Source organism: Papilio polytes, unplaced genomic scaffold (genome assembly GCF_000836215.1).
Source record: "Papilio polytes unplaced genomic scaffold, Ppol_1.0 DF824069.1, whole genome shotgun sequence".
In the NCBI taxonomy this organism is placed as follows: Eukaryota; Metazoa; Arthropoda; class Insecta; order Lepidoptera; family Papilionidae; genus Papilio; species Papilio polytes.
This window is the reverse complement of record NW_013525135.1, coordinates 1,741,991-1,758,016: the sequence shown is the minus strand read 5'-3', so window position 1 is coordinate 1,758,016 and position 16,026 is coordinate 1,741,991. Positions and strand designations below refer to the sequence as shown.

Genomic DNA, 16,026 nt, shown 5'->3' with positions numbered 1-16,026 from the left:
GTGTCCATATAGTAGAAAAGTTACCACAGCCTAATGAATTGCAATATGATTATAAAGTCGTGGTAGATGCTCTCTTTGGCTTCAGTTTTAAGCCTCCTGTTAGAGAAGAACTGAAACCTGCCCTGGATGCCTTAATTGAAGGGGGATTACCAGTCTGCAGGTGAAAAACAATACATAAAATATGTATAAGTAAAAAAGTAGAGAACTTGTGGTTTGTTACTATTAATTGCTTTTTTTCAGTGTTGATATTCCAAGTGGCTGGGATGTAGAAAAGGGCCCAATTTCTGAGAAGTTCTTAAAACCTGCTTTGTTGATATCATTGTCAGCTCCAAAGCAATGTGCTAAGCGCGAGTTTATTGACACAGCCAAGCATTTCTTAGGTGGCCGTTTTCTGCCACCAGGTATTATTGCCAAATATAATTTAATACTACCTGAATATCCAAACCAAGATCAAATTGTGGAAATTTGTTAATTTTATATCAAATGTACATAGTTATTGTTTATGAGCTTAATAGCTATATAAATAAAGATTTAATGAGACTAACTTTCTATTTACGAATTAAATAATCTAGGGCTATATTCTGCGTCATTGTGATTCCTTTACCTTCTCATCCTTCTAAAAAGCTAGTTCTGCTTGGTTTCATTTTTTAATTAGTCATACCGAGATGTAAAAGTACAAAAGCGAAAGACGCATTTTAATTTTTGTTTACCTCCACAGATAACGTAACTTATTCTTAATTTCTGAACGTTCTTCTTGACAATGACATTTAGTTGTGACATTTGCAAGTTTCGCGCCGTTTTACCGGTCTTAGTGATGGGACTCGAGTGATTTTTTTTCACTCGAGTTACTCGGTACTGGTAACTTTCTCACTCGAATGCCACTCGAGTGAAGATAAGACTCGAGTGATGTTTATAGACGCGAGTCACTCGGAATATAAAAATCGAGTAAGCAAACTTTTAAAACCAATATAACAATATTAATTTAACATTAAAAAATCATTTTCACATTATCAAGAATTTTACTCAAAAAATCTAAACAAAATGTGTAAAAATAGTATTTTCTTTAAAGTAAACCTGTCTATATAATCATGAAACCTTTTTATACAACTCTTAGTTGAATTTTTATAGTGTACTACTAATAAGTTCTTATCCATTTTAATTTATTCTAAAAAGTAATTTTTATGAAATCCAAATATGAACAGTTTTATTATGTTCTTACACAATTTAGATAACAAACATGCTTTAAAATTAACTTAAATGAAGCTTAAATAAACTCAACAAAACAACAGAAATATGTATTTTTAAAAATGTAAAAAATTTGACTGAAATTGCTGTAAGAATTTCTTACTCCGCTTGGTATAAACCAAAAAAGTGGTTACGAGTCACACGTAATTCGAGTCAACTCGAGTCACTCGCAACTCGAGTTGTCAAAAATTTCACTCGAGTCCGAGTAAGATAAAAATGACTCGAGTCACTCGAGTAAAAAGCAACTCGAGTCCCATCACTAACCGGTCTATTGTCATTTTGCTAACGTCGGCGTCTTGAGGGGAATAAACTTTTTGTGATTAGTCTCACTACAAAAAGTCAGCAATAAATACATTTCTAATTGTTGAAAGTTCATTTTCTAAAAGTAAGTAAGTTTTAACGACATGTTCTTTTCTTGGACTAGTTCGACGATAAGACATTGGTTTCTTCTTTATTCAATGAAAGTATCCATAATAAAGAAACGATGTATAAATTGTCCAATTTAATTGTAGGTTAAGATGTTTGAGGCAAGATTACTTCGCAGCTCCATTTTGAAGAAGGTCCTGGAGGCAATAAAGGATCTTTTAACACAAGCCACGTTTGATTGCGACGACAATGGAATACAATTACAGGTATTCTTGTTAGATTCTAACTTGAAGTCTAATTGAAAACATGTTGTTTAGTGCTTTTGTTTTTTAAAAGTCAGGTTATATTCATATTTATGCAGAAGTTAGGATAGGTAAGTAATAAAAAGGACAACTTATGTTTGTTTTGTTTGTTTTTTGGGTTTACCCACATTTCGTATATCAAGTTCAAGAAATCTGATTTTACTCATAAAATTCAATGAACCTATTCTCTTTTTCAATTATCATTAAACTTGACATTAGAATTATATGACAATAGCCCAATACTAATCAAAATATGAAGAAGTCTAATAAAATGCAACTAATAACTAAAGAAAGAAAAAAACTGATTTGGTAGAGAAATTACATGAGACTATTCTGATAATATACCAATTTGTATACAATGATTAAAACAACCTTTATTTTATGTTAAAACTTAGTAATGTTCAATTCACTTCTAGGCTATGGACAATTCCCATGTATCTCTGGTATCACTCACTTTACGAGCAGATGGTTTTGATAAATACAGATGTGATAGAAACATATCTCTTGGTATGAATTTGAGCAGGTTTGTGCATTATTCTTTGTATATCGATCTTCAAATAACATAAAAAAAATGTTATACAACTACACTATAATCCACTATGACACTAGTAAACTACATAATATTGTAACACCACACCCACGGACAAACCAATTATATGGTTTTTGCAGGGTTTGTCTGTGCATATGTAATGTAATTTATGATTTTTTTGCAAAATGTTCAATAAATAATAATTATATAATAGCCAAAGGCTATATCTCATTTGATGTAAAAAAGATAAGCATTTTCTTCTTTAAAAGCTTTATTTTTCATAGACAAGCAAAAAGTAACCTTAGATATCTAATATTTATTTTAACAGTCAAAGTAGATATCTCTTTCTTAATACTAAGGACCTTCCTTAGTGACCACTTAACAGTTTAATGCCACAATAATAAGATAAATTTGTTATTTCAGTATGTCAAAGATCCTGAAGTGTGCAGGTGACAAGGATACAGTGACAATGAAAGCGCAGGACAACGCCGACACTGTCACCTTTGTGTTTGAGAGCCCCAACCAGGAGAAAGTGTCCGATTATGAAATGAAACTCATGAATTTAGATCTTGAACATTTAGGTAAGATAAGTTATTTATTGTAGATATCTTTTATTTGTTGAATATTATTTGTGAAAATTTATAATGATAATTGGTGCCATTTATAATCTTCTAATACCTATTATAATTGTGAAAATTTAGAAAGAAACTTGAAGATGTATGTTTGTTACTATTTATCTATAGAATGACACAATCGTCTTTCTGATTTTTTTTACAGATGTAGAACAGACTGAAAGGACGTCGGCTATTAATAATTTTTTATAATACCCAACAGACATAGTCATGTGTGATAGCTAGTATTCTAATAATTAATATAAAATGGAATTTTTAACCTTACTCTGAATATAATGTCCTTATAGAATAGACTGATTACGTTTTTGTGTTGTGTTCACTATGTTTAAATTATTAAAACACACAACCAGTTTAGTAATAATGTTTCTTCAACAGGCATTCCAGAGACGGAGTACAGTTGCACCATTCGTCTGTCGAGTGCGGAGTTCGCGAGAATCTGTCGCGATCTCTCGCAGTTCGGGGAATCTATCGTCATCTCATGTACTAAAGAAGGTAAATAAAACATATATCAGTATTAAATAAATATATTTTACAGTTTTAAGTTTCATAGTAACCTTTTTCTATATATGTCAATAATACTAGTGAGTGCTGGATTGAAATTATTTTTTAAATATGTATTTGGGTTTTTATTACATATGGTAAAGAGGTCAAATAATTACTTCTTGTTTTGGTAATATAGTATAGCTTAGCCAAAGTAAATCTCTATTAAGCCTATTCAGGCTGACACCATGCTTATTTTATGTTATTTGCCAATTATTTTTGGTGCTCTTTTATTAATTTTGGTCCACTTGTTAATTACATGTCATATTTGCCAGGTGTAAGATTCTCAGCGTCAGGAGACATAGGGTCAGCGAATATCGCGCTGGCGCAGACCGCCTCCGTCGACAAGGAGGAGGAGGCGGTGGTCATCGAGATGGAGGAGCCTGTCACCCTCACCTTCGCCTGCCAGTACCTCAACTACTTCACCAAGGCCACCTCCCTCAGCCCGCAGGTGACATGACCTTTTACAGTTTTAAAAAACTTATTACATCTAACAATTTTCACGGTCGAATACTGAAACGACATACTTCGGTTTGTAAGCTGCTTACAATCTGACAAATTTCAAAGGATTTTGTAGTTTAAGTGTGGCCTTATTTAAGGGGCTGTTACATAATTAAATTATGTGTCAGTATTCTGCCCTTTAGTTATTTTGTAACACCAACAAATTTATTTTTCCAATTTAAAAACCCCAATAACATATTCTGGCGTGGAGTCTGATTGATGTTGTATTGTAAAAAAACTAGCCAGTGAAAAATTATGTAACTTTACAATATTATGCGCCGTTCACATTTTGCTAGTATAGTTGGAGAGTTGCTCAGGCTAATCATAAATTGTATGGTCTCACTGGCCTCAGTGTTCACACTACGTCATTCCAATTTTTGAGCCCTACTGTCTGACTGTTCTGGTCAAATGTGCACCAGGAAACCAGTGTGAACAGTTTCTATTAAAAATTTATTAATCAATAGCCCACCCAAATTCTATCTGGACCTTTTACTCCCTTTATGCCTCCAGCGTTCGCCAGGTTGTTTTAGGCAGTGAAAATTAAATTAAAAAGCACAATATGAATGTTTTCGCATATATTCCAGGTCCAGCTGTCGATGTCAGCGGACGTGCCGCTGGTGGTGGAGTACCGCATCCCCGACATCGGACACATCCGCTACTACCTCGCGCCCAAGATAGACGACGACGACAACTAACAGCCATACCACTATTCAAATATCTTAACGGCTCGGGAACATAAGTTGCGCAGTACAGTACTTGGAGCAGGTGACATCGAGCCGCAAAGATATTCGAAGTGATTTATACTTGTAACTGCACTCTACTGATAAAATTATGTTAAATTTAGTGCCTTATTCTTGTAATAATGTGTAATGATACAAAATAATGTGATTTTTATAATAAAAGTTTTGGTCATAGAAAATTATTTTTTAATGAATCAATTACGATTCTATCTATAGATGTTGGAAAAACTTGTAAATCTTAAAAATTCGACGTTTTCATAGAAAATATATCAAAACCCGTGTAACTTCGTTATAGACGAAGCTAGAGGTTGAAAATTTTTAACCTAAACAGATATCGTATACCTTGTTATAAATCTAAAAAAACACAAGTTTATAATTTTACATTTTACGGAAACACACGTAATAAACATAACTAAGTTAATGCTAGCAGTGCCACTAAATTAAAAGAAAGTGAGACTTGTCGGTTTTTTTTGTATTTTTCTTGTGATTCAGTTGTCTCAAAGTCGAGCGTTAGATACAAAAATTGTAAAATCTATACATATAATAAAATTGGAGCGTCTGTAATATCAAAAGAAAAATTCCAGATTTCAGGATGATGAGGTATTTGCGTTGCTGATAACAAAAATCGCATGTAAATAAAATTTTATGTGTGTCCGCAAGCCGCGTTTGCTCCGGGTAATCTCCGAAACGGGTGGGACGATTTCGTCGGGACTTTCACTGGAAGGTAGCTAACATGGATAGGCATGTTATACTTTTGGCATATTAAATTCCGCGTTGTCAAAATGGCGTAACGGAAAGATAGTTGGTAGAAGGTAGATGTACGCGGGAATGTGATAGATAACTTAAAAAAACCGCGATAAAGAAGTTGGCGATAGCTCGTAAAATAAAACAAATATGATAGACTTATTGAAATTTATTTCCATACTATATCAAATAGTACAAACCATTAAAGAAAATTCATGTTCCATGTTTAACATGAGTATTGTAAAAATTTTAAAACACATCTTTTAAAACTTAAAATGCTAAATGGCGAACTTATAGCTCTAAAGTAAATGTCAAATTACATCTAAATAAATAAAGAACACAATCAGGAATGCATTGTTCACACTACTTCGAAATCAAATATTCCCTTATCTTTAAAATAAATTACTAAAAATGAAATCTACACACTTATTATTATTAATAATTCTACTAAATCACGCAGTTATTATTATTATATTATAAGTTATCATTAAAATGGGATTTACTTAAAATCAACGACAAAAGCACTCTTAAATATGTTAAAATCATCTTAAAATTGAAAATTAACTTATTTTCTAAATTTCTTAAAAATACATAAATTATGAGATCTTATACAAAAATAATTTTCATATCGAGATACCTTAAAGATTACAACATAGGAGGGTGGGCAGGTTAATGAAGTGAAAATTGCGCGAACACCGCCACGTACGAACTAAGATCTCAGGTTGAAATATTTCCGGACATTCAAAAGCTTGTGTACAGCTAATATTAAACATTTAACATTTACTGATATCTGAATATATTCTATTTCTATCAAAATTGCATTTAATACATCTATTAACTATTACAAATATGTCTGAAGTCTGTCACAAAATCGCAGAGTGAAAGATTCACAAACGTAATAGGTATGAAAGGAAAAAACTTGTCACAAACTTCAGACACAAAAAACCGTGAATAGAGAAATAAGTAATGAAGTAAAAAAGTGTAGTTTAAAATGAGTATGTAAAAGTAGAGGCATATGTAACTTTATTTATAATCGAATTCAATAAAAATGATAAAATGTAACCTCTATACTATGTTTCCTTTATAAGTCTGTAATCATAGACAAGTTTGTATCATCAATTTAAACACTTATACGCGGTTTACACTAGGCCAGTACAGTTAATGCGCAGTAACTGGACTGGCATAGTGTGAATTGTAACTGGCGTTAGTGAGACATATAATTTATGTCTGGTTATTGCAACTGTTAGTGTACTGGCCTAGTTTACCGTGCATTGAATATTTCAAGACTGGTTTAAAACTAGTGTTAAGTATGGTTCCAGTAAGTTCTATGCAGATAGAGAGAGAAAGAGAGAGAGAGAGCCGGAACCCTCTTCTATAGCACAAGAGACTGGTTACCGAGGAGATTTTAGTGGCTAATCTCACATAATCGGACTATCCCCAACTGTCACCACGCTCTGTCCCTATATGGGGACAGATGGAATAAAAGTTTCATCCGTCTCACCTTTTGCGGCGAGGGGACGGTTGGCACTTATTTTATTTCATAACGGTTCCATCTGTCACCTTAATGATGATAGTGGGACGAATGAAACTTTTTATTCTCACATGGGGGCAGAACAGGTGACGGTTGGGAATAATCCACATAATCCTGTCTTGCCCTTCAGAAAGGGCATCTTTTTTTAATATTTCCCCCCGATACAAACCAAGCTAGTGTATTGTGTGTAGTGTTTTCATTGAATTCGAGTATAAAGTGTGGGTAGATGTAAGCTGAATGTGCAACCAGAGATCAGTAGCGTGGTGCGGTGTCACTTCCACTTCTTGGCGGAGAAGAGCACCGCGCGCTGCTTCAGGAAGAGGGAGTAGCTCTGCTTGCGCAGCGCCGCCGCCCCGCGCGCCCCGCGCTCGCCCGCGCCGCGCCGCCCGCGCCCTCTACCTGCATAACACATCACCCTCAACCCTTAATACATCAGTCTTTTCTTCCTTACCCAATAGACTATTTCTTATCAAAAAATATAACTTTACTAAAATAATTTTTATGTGACATTAAATGATCCAAGATTAAACTATAACAGATTTGCACATGACGTCAAATAGGACGATATTTTTTCTATAAAATTTAATAATTAAAAAGTGTATTTTTAAAGTTCCCTCGCCAAGTTCGCACCTCTAGTAGTAGTAGCATATTATAGTTATTTTTAACTTTTGACAACTCTGAGAACCAGTCAAATATCTCATTGTTGTTTGACGACGTCACAACACTCCGACCGCGTTTTAGTCGCACGAATGTGATATTACTTTTTTTTTTAACTCAATGGCTAATTTTTACGTGTCAATTTTTTTTCTGGTTATGTTATAATAAGTGAAGTTTAATCAACGCGCAATTTACTCATGCTATTAAAAGTGAGCAATATCGAGTCTGAATGCTAATTAATATAAGCGTTGTGTGAGGTACCTGCCCCCCCTCCGCGTCCTCATGGCTCCTGCTTCACCTCGGAGGGCCCCGCCTCCGCGCCCTCCCCCTCCTCCCCCGCGGCGCCCTCCTCGCCCGCCAGCTGGTCGTGCAGCGTGCGCAGGTGCCGCAGCAGGTTGGACTTCACGTTGAAACCTTTGTTGCACAGGCCGCATACAAACGGACGCTCACCTGACACATCAAAACAAATAAAAAACTATATTAAAAAAGAAAAGAACAACTATACATTAATCTCTCACCCACTACTAAGATTTTAAACAAGGTCGTGTGTACATTTTTAATTTAGCCGTTGTTCGCGACTTCGTCAGCGTGAAAATAGATATAGCCCATGTTACACAATGATAACGTAGCTTTTTAATGCTGAAAAAATATTTGAAATCGGCCCAATAGTTTTTGAGTTCCATATAAAAATTCAAAAATATAAAATTTACGTGCTCCTCGGTTATTCTCTCTTCCACGATCTACCGAGTGAGCGAGACAGATGTGTACGAGCGTGGGCGAGAATGAGACGGCTGTAGAAGCACGCCTCGTGGAAAGCTACGCGCATTTACAGTAAACAAGGGTCTATATTTTATAAATTAATGACATATTTTAAAGATATTCGGCTATTGGCGGCTTCCAATGAGGTTTATTTATACTAATAATGTAAAGAGGAAAGATCAGTATTTTTGTATTGAAATAACTCAAAAACTTCTGGACCGATTTTAAAAATTCTTTTACCATTAAAAAGTTTCGTTATCGGAGAGTAACTTAGGCTGTTTTTTTATTATTATTTTCTTTCACGGGGACGAATCTATCAATAATAAGTATAAAAGTAAAGTATAAGATACCAACCGGTGTGAGTACGCATGTGTATGAGCATGGAGGCGTGCGAGGGGAATATCTTCTTGCAGTGCGAGCAAATCTTGTTTTGCGCGCCCTCTGTGAAACGATTGTGACGTTTTGGTGGGGCACTGTTGTTTGATATGGCCAATTCTAGACAACCGACATTCATCATTAACATTCGCATTACAAACGATATATTCTCATATAGCGTTTGCAACATTATAAATACGGGGTATTATTTGGAAAAACAAAAAAAAATACAAAGCCTTTTAAATATTATACAATATACATAACTGAAATGATCATTATGAGTGTAGCGAGACAAGTTGTAGGGAAAAAAATAAAAATAAACAGAGGGCGTTAAGGTCGCGTTAAAGCGCGGATATCGTTTGTTAGAAGTTTAGCGTTTGTCGAGAATCAGCCACATGCACAACAATCAGTTTTCAGCTATGTTAGCTAACTTTGTATCACCTGTTAACAATTTTAAATATTAAACATAACACAGTAAACCTCTCTACAACGCGAAGTCTCCCTATAACGCGGAAATTTTCCCCTATAACGCGAACATTTCAAAGGAAACCCTTTATAACGCGTTTTATGGTTCTAACCAGATAAAAACGTGTTTAAAGGTTTACTTATGTATATTTTGTAAGACAGTAACTGCGAACTTGAATCACTTAATTGGTACATTATTATTAGGTTTCTGGATTAAAGTGTTGATTACAAAATAGTTAACATTATTCAATAGTCAGTCTTATTCCTATTACTTAAGCTGTAAAATAGATTGCATTTAAAACTGTTTTATTAAAAAATCTTATGAAAACTATACAATTTCCACCTTGTTTCTAACTTCCTGTAAATGAACACAATCTTCTTACTAAGAATATAAATACGACAGTTTTATAGTTAGAGTTTGACAGCTAAACGTTTAAAAGTATCTTGATGAAATTGGTCATAAATGTAGAACAATCTGGAAGAACACATTGAGTACAAAGTTTTTGATTCCGCGTGAATTTAAAATTATTGTTTGTCTAAATAAGGTTGCTTAAATTGATAAATCACAGTTTTATTTTGAATCTATAAAGTAAAACTATGAATCTATCGATTTCAACTTTTATAAAAGAAAAAGTCGAAAAGATGAATACCCGTTTTTACATCTTACTTAATTGTCAAACTAAGGAACTGTTCCACCAAATTGTAAATTGTGTGATAACAATCCAAAGTGTAAAATATGTTATGGAGATATCGGATTTTGTTCCCTTATCTGAGAGTGACGTCATTTTTAAGCTAGCTGAGCCTATCCGCCAGTGGTGGAACAGGCCCTGAGCATCCTTATTTAGACAAAGTTGGGTAGTATAGTGAGAAGTGTTGAGGAGAACAGAGGAGTGTTGAGGAGTGTAGAAGTGTGTAGAGGAGTGCGGAGGGATGTAGAGGAGTGCAGATTAGTGTAGGGGAGTGCGGAGGAGTGTAGAGGAGTGCAGAGGAGTGTAGAGGAGTGCAGAGGAGCGTGCCGGAGAGTACCGACCTGTCTCGGTGTGCGTGCTCTGTATGTGGCGCACCCACTGCGCGGGGTTGGGGAAGTGCTTCTGGCACAGGTCGCAGCGCAGCAGCGCCATCGTCTCCTCCGTGTCGTCGCTCTGCAAATATTTACACTTTCAAAACATATTTAACAGATATTTTAAACACGTTTTTACTATTTTTTTAAAATAATAATAGTTTTTTGGTAATATGATACTATTTATTTTACAATCCAACTAAGTTCTAGACTTGTGTTAGGATATGCTTTACAATAGTCGAATAACGGGATTCGAACTCTCGACCACGTGATCGAATATCCGTACCTCTAACTATTAAGCTATTGTTGCTTTAATTCAAACCCGTTGCATTGGATTTTTTTAAAGTTTATTTTGAAACGTGAAAATCTATGATTTTGATGGCATTGAAAGTGTTGAAAATATTGTAGGCTTTGGAACTTTAAGATATTTTAGTATTAAAATTGTAACATCGTGGAATAAGTTAAATAAACATTTACCCGGCTAACAAAGGGGTTAATATCTCCGCATGAATATAAGTTTTTTTACATATATGGATTTGTAGGTATGTTAACTCTCATTCAGCGTCGATTTTTCTAAACATTTTTTCGATGGTCCGATATCCATATGATATTTAATCAGACGTTTTTAATTTAAAAAAAACGGTTTTAGATATTATTGTCAGTGTACTGACCGCGGATCTGGTCTTGCGGTGGCGCGCGTGCGTGTGGTCGGCGTGCGCGTGGCCCTGCACGTGGCGCACCCACGCGCCCGGCACCGTGAACACCTCCGCGCACAGCTCGCACGCCAGCGGACTGTACATCTGCACACGACTGGCTTACAGCACTGGCTTCACGCGCTCGACGAATGCGCACAATACACCAGCACTCCGCAGAGCTCGGCTTCAAACACTGGCTCAATAAACACTGCTCTCATTGAAACTCTCCAAGGAAATGCAAGCATATTGTTCGCAATAATCATAATAATCATACTTATACTTACTAACATTATAAATGCGAAAGTTTAGATGGATGGATGGATGGATGTTTGTTAGAGTTTGTAGTCTAAACGGCTGAACGGAGTTCGATGAAATTTTGTATAGATGTAGATTATAATGTGGAAAAACTCTTTACTCATTTTTTTTTTTTAATTCCACGCGGACGGTGTCGCGGGCGAAAGCTAGTATTAAATACTACTAATTTAGTGTTATAAACAAGCAGATTTTTATTCAATTGTTGTAATGTTCCTCTTTGGCTCTTTGACCACTACTATACCAAAAAAACATGTAATAACAGTCTAATTTCATAAAAAACAGTTCTTCTTAACATTAATAGGCATGCAAGTGTAAGAGATCCTGCCAAACGGGAGAGGGGAGGATATTGCATATATAAACTGCCAAAAAGATTAAAACTTCCAGTTCTTACAAGCTTATAATACTCATAAATATGTTTAGTGAAATTTAATTTCTTTACCAGTCCTTCCTCTTCAATATCCATCTCCTCGATGGGTTCAGACTTGACTGTCATCTCAGCGTGGAACATCTCCGCGATTGAGGTCTCCTCCTCCTCTATGCTGCTCGCATCCCACTCCGGCTCCTCCTTCACCTGCACCTCGGTGGGCACAGAGGTGCTGTGTGATGATTTCTCTGTATAAAACACAAATATTATAGAAAAAATAGCTGTTGCTCGTGACTTCGTCCGTTTGTAATTAAAAAATATAGCCTATGTTATTCACCGATAACAGCTTTTTAATGGTGTAAGAATTTTATAAATCTGCCCAGTAGTTTTTGAGTTATTTCAATGTGTACAAAAATACATAGCTTTTCTCTATGTATTAGTATGGATTACAAAAAAATATGCCTTGTTTCCAAGTTAAAATTTAATTGAGTGCACAGTAATTTAGGACCTAAAATACACTTGTCTGTATCAACAAAAATTTGTTGTTGATACATTTTTCTTAGTAAATTACTATTACTAGAACTATATAGCAACTGGTAATATTCAGTGTTTATTGATGTAAAGAAACTTAAATTGATTTGATGTATTCAAAAGACCTAGGGTAGTTAAGTTTGTTGATGCAGCAAATATAAGAAAAAGTTATTTTTTTATTTGAAAATACATACTTGAAGTCTCCGATACATTGTCCTGATTATCTTCACTATCTTTTGCCTCCTCACTCTCCTTTACTTCAGTCTTCTGTCTCTTTCCATATTTCTTTTCCGCAGCATGCCTTCTCAGTACCCTGGTCGGGGGAGCTTCATCTGGAGAATCATCAGATATAGTCGTGGCAGATCCAACAGCAATACTTGGTGTAGGGATTGTGGTGACTGAGGAGGTCATGATCTCCGGCTGTGGGGCTTGAGCCACCAGTATAGTTTGACCTTTAGGAGCGCCAGGTCGTAATGCAGTAGTCCCACCTTCACTTGTCTTTATGAACACCAGCTTTGGTGGTCCGATAAACATTGGCCTAAAATTATTTTTTTATTAAAGCTAAATTATGTTTTAATACATAGTATAAGTCTTTTTTTAATCTTAAAGCTAGGTCATGTGTGTGCAGTGCTCTCATATGTCTTTATGCCTTCCAACATTTAAAATTGTGTTTTTTTGTGTAACACCTTATACAATGTACCAAGCTGCCAAGATATCTGAAGACTGTACCTTAAGGTAGGAAATAAAAGTCTCTTGATTTAACAAAGGCAGGCATAAAAAAATGGCAATGTATCAAATAAATTTAATATTAATAATTTGTGTTATGTTGTTAATCTTAAAGGACTGAAAATGAGGATTTTTTTGAATAAAATAGTAACATATTGGCTGAAAAATACAAAATTAAAATACTGTACCTTGTCACACCCTGTTGTTGTGGACTAAAACCTTTCACTAGTTTATCATCTTTCTTAGACGCTACTTTTGGTTGTATTTCCTCAGGTTTCTTAGCAATCACCATTTGTTTGTTGACAATTGTTTGCGACGCTATTGCAGTTGTTTTCTCTGAAACAGCAGTTTCTTCATCAGCCTGCCTCCAAAGTCCTCGGATCTTCAGCACCTCACCTGCCTTTAAAACTGTGTCTAAGACTTCATTTGATACCGTTGTTTCTCCTGAAATTAGATTATTAAACTATTTAGAATAATGTCAATGTTAAATACAAGAATTAAACTTATTCTTTACACTGTTACAGTATAGTTTGCAACTAGAAAAAAAATCTAAAACACCAACCTTTATACATATATTCGACAAGGATTTTCAAGGCTTTCGTCGATATTTCTGATGGAAGTACAACGTACAGCATTCCGCCCATTCGATTGACAGCACGTTGGCTCTCCAAAAGAGAGCTCAAGTAAACACTGCATGATCCCAGGATGAACTTGTGCGCTGGTATCTGCGATCCATCCATCGTGCAGAGCACCACGTCCGTAAACCGCTCCGATCGGAGCAAAGACGCCACCGAACCATTTAAATGCGAACTGTGTGAGTGCCATTTTAACTGGTAAGTGTCCGTCGAAGTCATTTTATTCCCATCACACGATCTATTAAAAATATAATCAAAGTTTTAAAATTATCCTAAACAGCCTAAATTCACTGGTTGTATATAACAAAGAAACAAATTACCCATTTCACAATAACACTGAAATAATAAATTAGGACTAATAATATGAAAACAAATGATATAATCATATAATCAATATTTAACGATGTAAAAATACGAAATTTCAACTTTCAAACATTAACAAAACGAATATAATTTCGCGCGTTTTAAGTGGCGCTGTTGTCGCGCTTAGTTCTGTCAGAAAACGTGCTTTATTCATAGGCAGGGAAATTCAAAAAACACAAGATAAGACAGAGGACTTTAGTGCCAATTTCGCCCACCGACCTAGTAATTTTGGACATAACAGTTTAAACCGAACCAATAGTTTAAAACACAAATTATTTATTAATGAGTCGTTGAAATAAAAAATAAAATGAACTATCTATAATTTATAATGATAGTTTTATGACTGTTTACAAATTTAAAACAAAAAATACCTTTATTATCCCTTGATTCACTAATAGTCAGTGTGATTATTGACGACTTGCATTTTTTTAATTTGGGAACTAGGAAAAATATGAACTGTGTATGAAATACGCGCAACCACCGCGTGCGACTCTCGAGTCCGGTGTGCGGCGGCTGCGGCTGCAAAAATCGATAGACTTTGTATTGATTTAACTCGAAAAGCGGGGTTGCGCGTTTATCTCATCGATCGAGGCGGACGAGCGTCGACAGGAGCGGGGCGCGCTTGCGCCATGCGCTTGGGGCCCGGAACCGCGCGTAGCCGGCGCCCGCCCTGCCGATGAGCGTGCCGCAACGCCACCCTGTTCACGCGCAAATTGCTGCTTTCCATGAACTCCCACTACCTATACGAATTTTGATTTTAGTTCAGTATGTAGTACATAAATAATTATACTATCATAGCAATTATCTTGACGTCAAGTATTCACATACGAACATACACAATAATATATACTTTATGTTGTTACATAATATGTTCCAATGCTTATAAGACGAAGAAACTTAGTCAAAATTAATCTCGTCATGTACTCGATTACTGACTTTTTTTTTCAATTAAAAAATGATTTGAGGCATAAGTTGTACACCATTACGACTTGCTATAGATATATGGTGCGTGTGTATTGCCTCAGTGGTGTAGCGAGTAGCGAGCGGGGTCAAAGGGGGGCATCATGCCCGGGAGCAGCTCGCAATGGGGCGTCAAATGGTCCGCAAAACAAAAAAATGCTGAATATTTTTATGAAACTAGCTTTCGAAAGGAAGGGGAAACGCTCAAAAGGTATTGTCCCAGGGCACGAGATAAGCTCGCTACAACACTGTATTGCCCCTGTGCAAGTAACTCTTCTTAAAATGTATTTATGAGGTATAACCTTATAAATAAACACATTCATTGTTTCCTCCTAGTCACTCCCAAGAATGATTTTGATAGCGACGGACTGCATTTTTTGTTAACATCAAAATACCATGTATTGTGGCCTTTTTTTAGAAGGCCTCCGGAGATAAATTATTGATTTATCAATAAAAAAATAAAACTGTACCGTTTTTATGTATTTAAACTTTCAACACTGCAACTTCAAGTTGTTGTACACAAACGAACAAGTAAGACCGGGGTCACACCATTGATCAAACTATCGCAAACTGTCTAGTTGCATAACTAAAAATCAAGTAGTGTGCGCACCTCAATATAAGCTCATAGGAATCAAAGCGAGACTAAATAGTGTGCGAAAGTTTAGTTTCTCGTGTGCGCAAGCTATAAAAGTCACAGATTTTCACTATGTGCGAAAATGTATACCATTGACGTACCAAATGGAAATAATTACGCAGATATGTCCTATAGTTACCAGTATTTCTTACTGTGAGTTGCACTTACTGAACTTTTATTTAAATTGCCTTTGTTTTTCAGGGAACGTTAACAATAGGCGGTCACAGTGCACATTACTATTCTCCAAATAGATATTTCATTCGTTCCTTCCTTTTTAAATCAGCTTATAGTAGTTAACAAAAAGTCTACAAATAATGCTTTATGTAAAAAGAGTGTAACTGTAATCTCATTCGAAGT

At 35.5% G+C, this 16,026-nt stretch overlaps 3 protein-coding genes across 5 annotated transcripts; 2 read left to right on the top strand and 1 right to left on the bottom strand.

Moving 5' to 3' along the window:
- Window positions 1-5: 5 nt before the first annotated feature.
- On the top strand, window positions 6-544 carry LOC106100089 (NAD(P)H-hydrate epimerase; the record flags this gene model as incomplete). The annotated part of the gene is made up of 2 exons (XM_013278825.1): window positions 6-160; window positions 241-544. Coding segments are annotated over 2 exons (387 nt in total), but the record flags the coding sequence as incomplete, so codon positions are not given.
- Window positions 545-1,513: 969 nt separating this feature from the next.
- LOC106100109 (proliferating cell nuclear antigen) lies at window positions 1,514-5,034 on the top strand. 2 transcript variants are annotated; one of them, XM_013278846.1, is made up of 7 exons: window positions 1,514-1,634; window positions 1,758-1,877; window positions 2,330-2,436; window positions 2,866-3,023; window positions 3,450-3,566; window positions 3,890-4,065; window positions 4,700-5,034. In XM_013278846.1, exons 2-7 carry the CDS (start codon window positions 1,764-1,766, stop codon window positions 4,808-4,810), a joined length of 783 nt encoding a protein of 260 aa, XP_013134300.1. In that variant the 5' UTR covers window positions 1,514-1,634; window positions 1,758-1,763; the 3' UTR covers window positions 4,811-5,034. The 2 variants fall into 2 exon arrangements, with proteins under 2 accessions (XP_013134300.1, XP_013134299.1); XM_013278845.1 differs by having other exon boundaries at window positions 1,514-1,630; window positions 4,700-4,846.
- A 2,126-nt stretch (window positions 5,035-7,160) lies between these two features.
- LOC106100229 (zinc finger and BTB domain-containing protein 17-like) lies at window positions 7,161-14,205 on the bottom strand. 2 transcript variants are annotated; one of them, XM_013279019.1, is made up of 10 exons: window positions 14,033-14,205; window positions 13,640-13,950; window positions 13,266-13,521; window positions 12,546-12,889; window positions 11,896-12,068; window positions 11,118-11,246; window positions 10,417-10,528; window positions 8,901-9,041; window positions 8,049-8,237; window positions 7,161-7,529 (listed from the first exon to the last, which is right to left on the bottom strand). In XM_013279019.1, exons 2-9 carry the CDS (start codon window positions 13,929-13,931, stop codon window positions 8,068-8,070), a joined length of 1,617 nt encoding a protein of 538 aa, XP_013134473.1. In that variant the 5' UTR covers window positions 13,932-13,950; window positions 14,033-14,205; the 3' UTR covers window positions 7,161-7,529; window positions 8,049-8,067. The 2 variants fall into 2 exon arrangements, with proteins under 2 accessions (XP_013134473.1, XP_013134474.1); XM_013279020.1 differs by having other exon boundaries at window positions 8,901-8,987; window positions 14,033-14,204.
- Window positions 14,206-16,026: the final 1,821 nt, after the last annotated feature.

Coding starts and splice junctions, on each gene's coding strand:
- LOC106100109 (XM_013278846.1), top strand. CDS start 1,764: ATGTTTGAGGCAAGATTACTTCGCAGCTCCATTTTGAAGAAGGTCCTG. Junction 2,437..2,865: donor CTTGGTATGAATTTGAGCAG/GTTTGTGCATTA, acceptor TTGTTATTTCAG/TATGTCAAAGATCCTGAAGT. Junction 3,024..3,449: donor TTTAGATCTTGAACATTTAG/GTAAGATAAGTT, acceptor TTTCTTCAACAG/GCATTCCAGAGACGGAGTAC.
- LOC106100229 (XM_013279019.1), bottom strand. CDS start 13,931: ATGACTTCGACGGACACTTACCAGTTAAAATGGCACTCACACAGTTCG. Junction 10,529..11,117: donor ACCGCAAGACCAGATCCGCG/GTCAGTACACTG, acceptor AAATATTTGCAG/AGCGACGACACGGAGGAGAC. Junction 9,042..10,416: donor GAGCACGCACACCGAGACAG/GTCGGTACTCTC, acceptor TCGGTTGTCTAG/AATTGGCCATATCAAACAAC.